The sequence below is a fragment of the Nuphar pumila genome, chromosome 2, assembly GCF_984573655.1.
Source record: "Nuphar pumila chromosome 2, dmNupPumi1.hap1.1, whole genome shotgun sequence".
NCBI classification, from domain to species: domain Eukaryota; kingdom Viridiplantae; phylum Streptophyta; class Magnoliopsida; order Nymphaeales; family Nymphaeaceae; genus Nuphar; species Nuphar pumila.
In genome coordinates, this window is record NC_143250.1 from 18,666,253 (window position 1) to 18,666,998 (window position 746).

Genomic DNA, 746 nt, shown 5'->3' on the forward strand with positions numbered 1-746 from the left:
AATAATAATAATAATAATAATAACCATTTGTGCTTATTGCCTAGAACAAGAAAAGGAAAAAGAAAAAGAAAAAGAAAAAGAAAGAGAAACAGTTTGTTCTCACTGGAAAAGAGAGCAGCATTTTTGTATCTACAACTCCTGGATGAGGGGGGCTAAGAAGGAAGGACTTCTTTAAGGCAATGAGGGGAGTGGAGTATTGGAATGGGTGTTAGGAGTCGGAACAGTCGTGCCAGCAGACGAGCATGGCGAGGCAGCGGCGGAGGATGTAGAAGCGAGCCCTCTGCTCCTTCACCACGCTGCCGCACCTCCTCCCGAACGACCTCTCCGGCTCCACCTCCGCCTCCGCCGCCGAGCTCGGGTTTCTCACCCGCCCGCCCCAGATCCGCCATTTCTGCTCCATGATGGTTGCTCTTTCGCTGCTGAGTGAAGGCAGCAGTGGTGGCAAAAGGGCAAGAGGGCGCACTCTGGGCGTCACTCCCTCTCATTTATATAGCACTTTTCTCTCTCCTCTCTCTCTCTCTTAGATGTTTTGATTATTATTGAAAATACCACTGTTTGACTGGAATCACTATTTTTTTTGTTTTTGAAAATCAAACTCCAAAGATGTGATCCATATGGTTTGCCCAGAAGAAATTAGGTTTTGAATCAAGTGGGTGCAACGTGTAAGCAAGTTTTACTAGGGCTTTTAAAAATCAACGGCACTCAACGTACTGAAAATTTTATGATAGAAAATTGTAATTTTACAT

General features: G+C 44.9%; 1 protein-coding gene across 1 annotated transcript; it reads right to left on the bottom strand.

Annotated features, from left to right (window-relative positions):
• Positions 1-208: 208 nt before the first annotated feature.
• Positions 209-400, bottom strand: LOC149844929 (small polypeptide DEVIL 16-like). The gene has a single exon (XM_089986540.1). It carries the CDS (start codon positions 398-400, stop codon positions 209-211), a length of 192 nt encoding a protein of 63 aa, XP_089842666.1.
• Between the last annotated feature and the right edge of the window lie 346 nt (positions 401-746).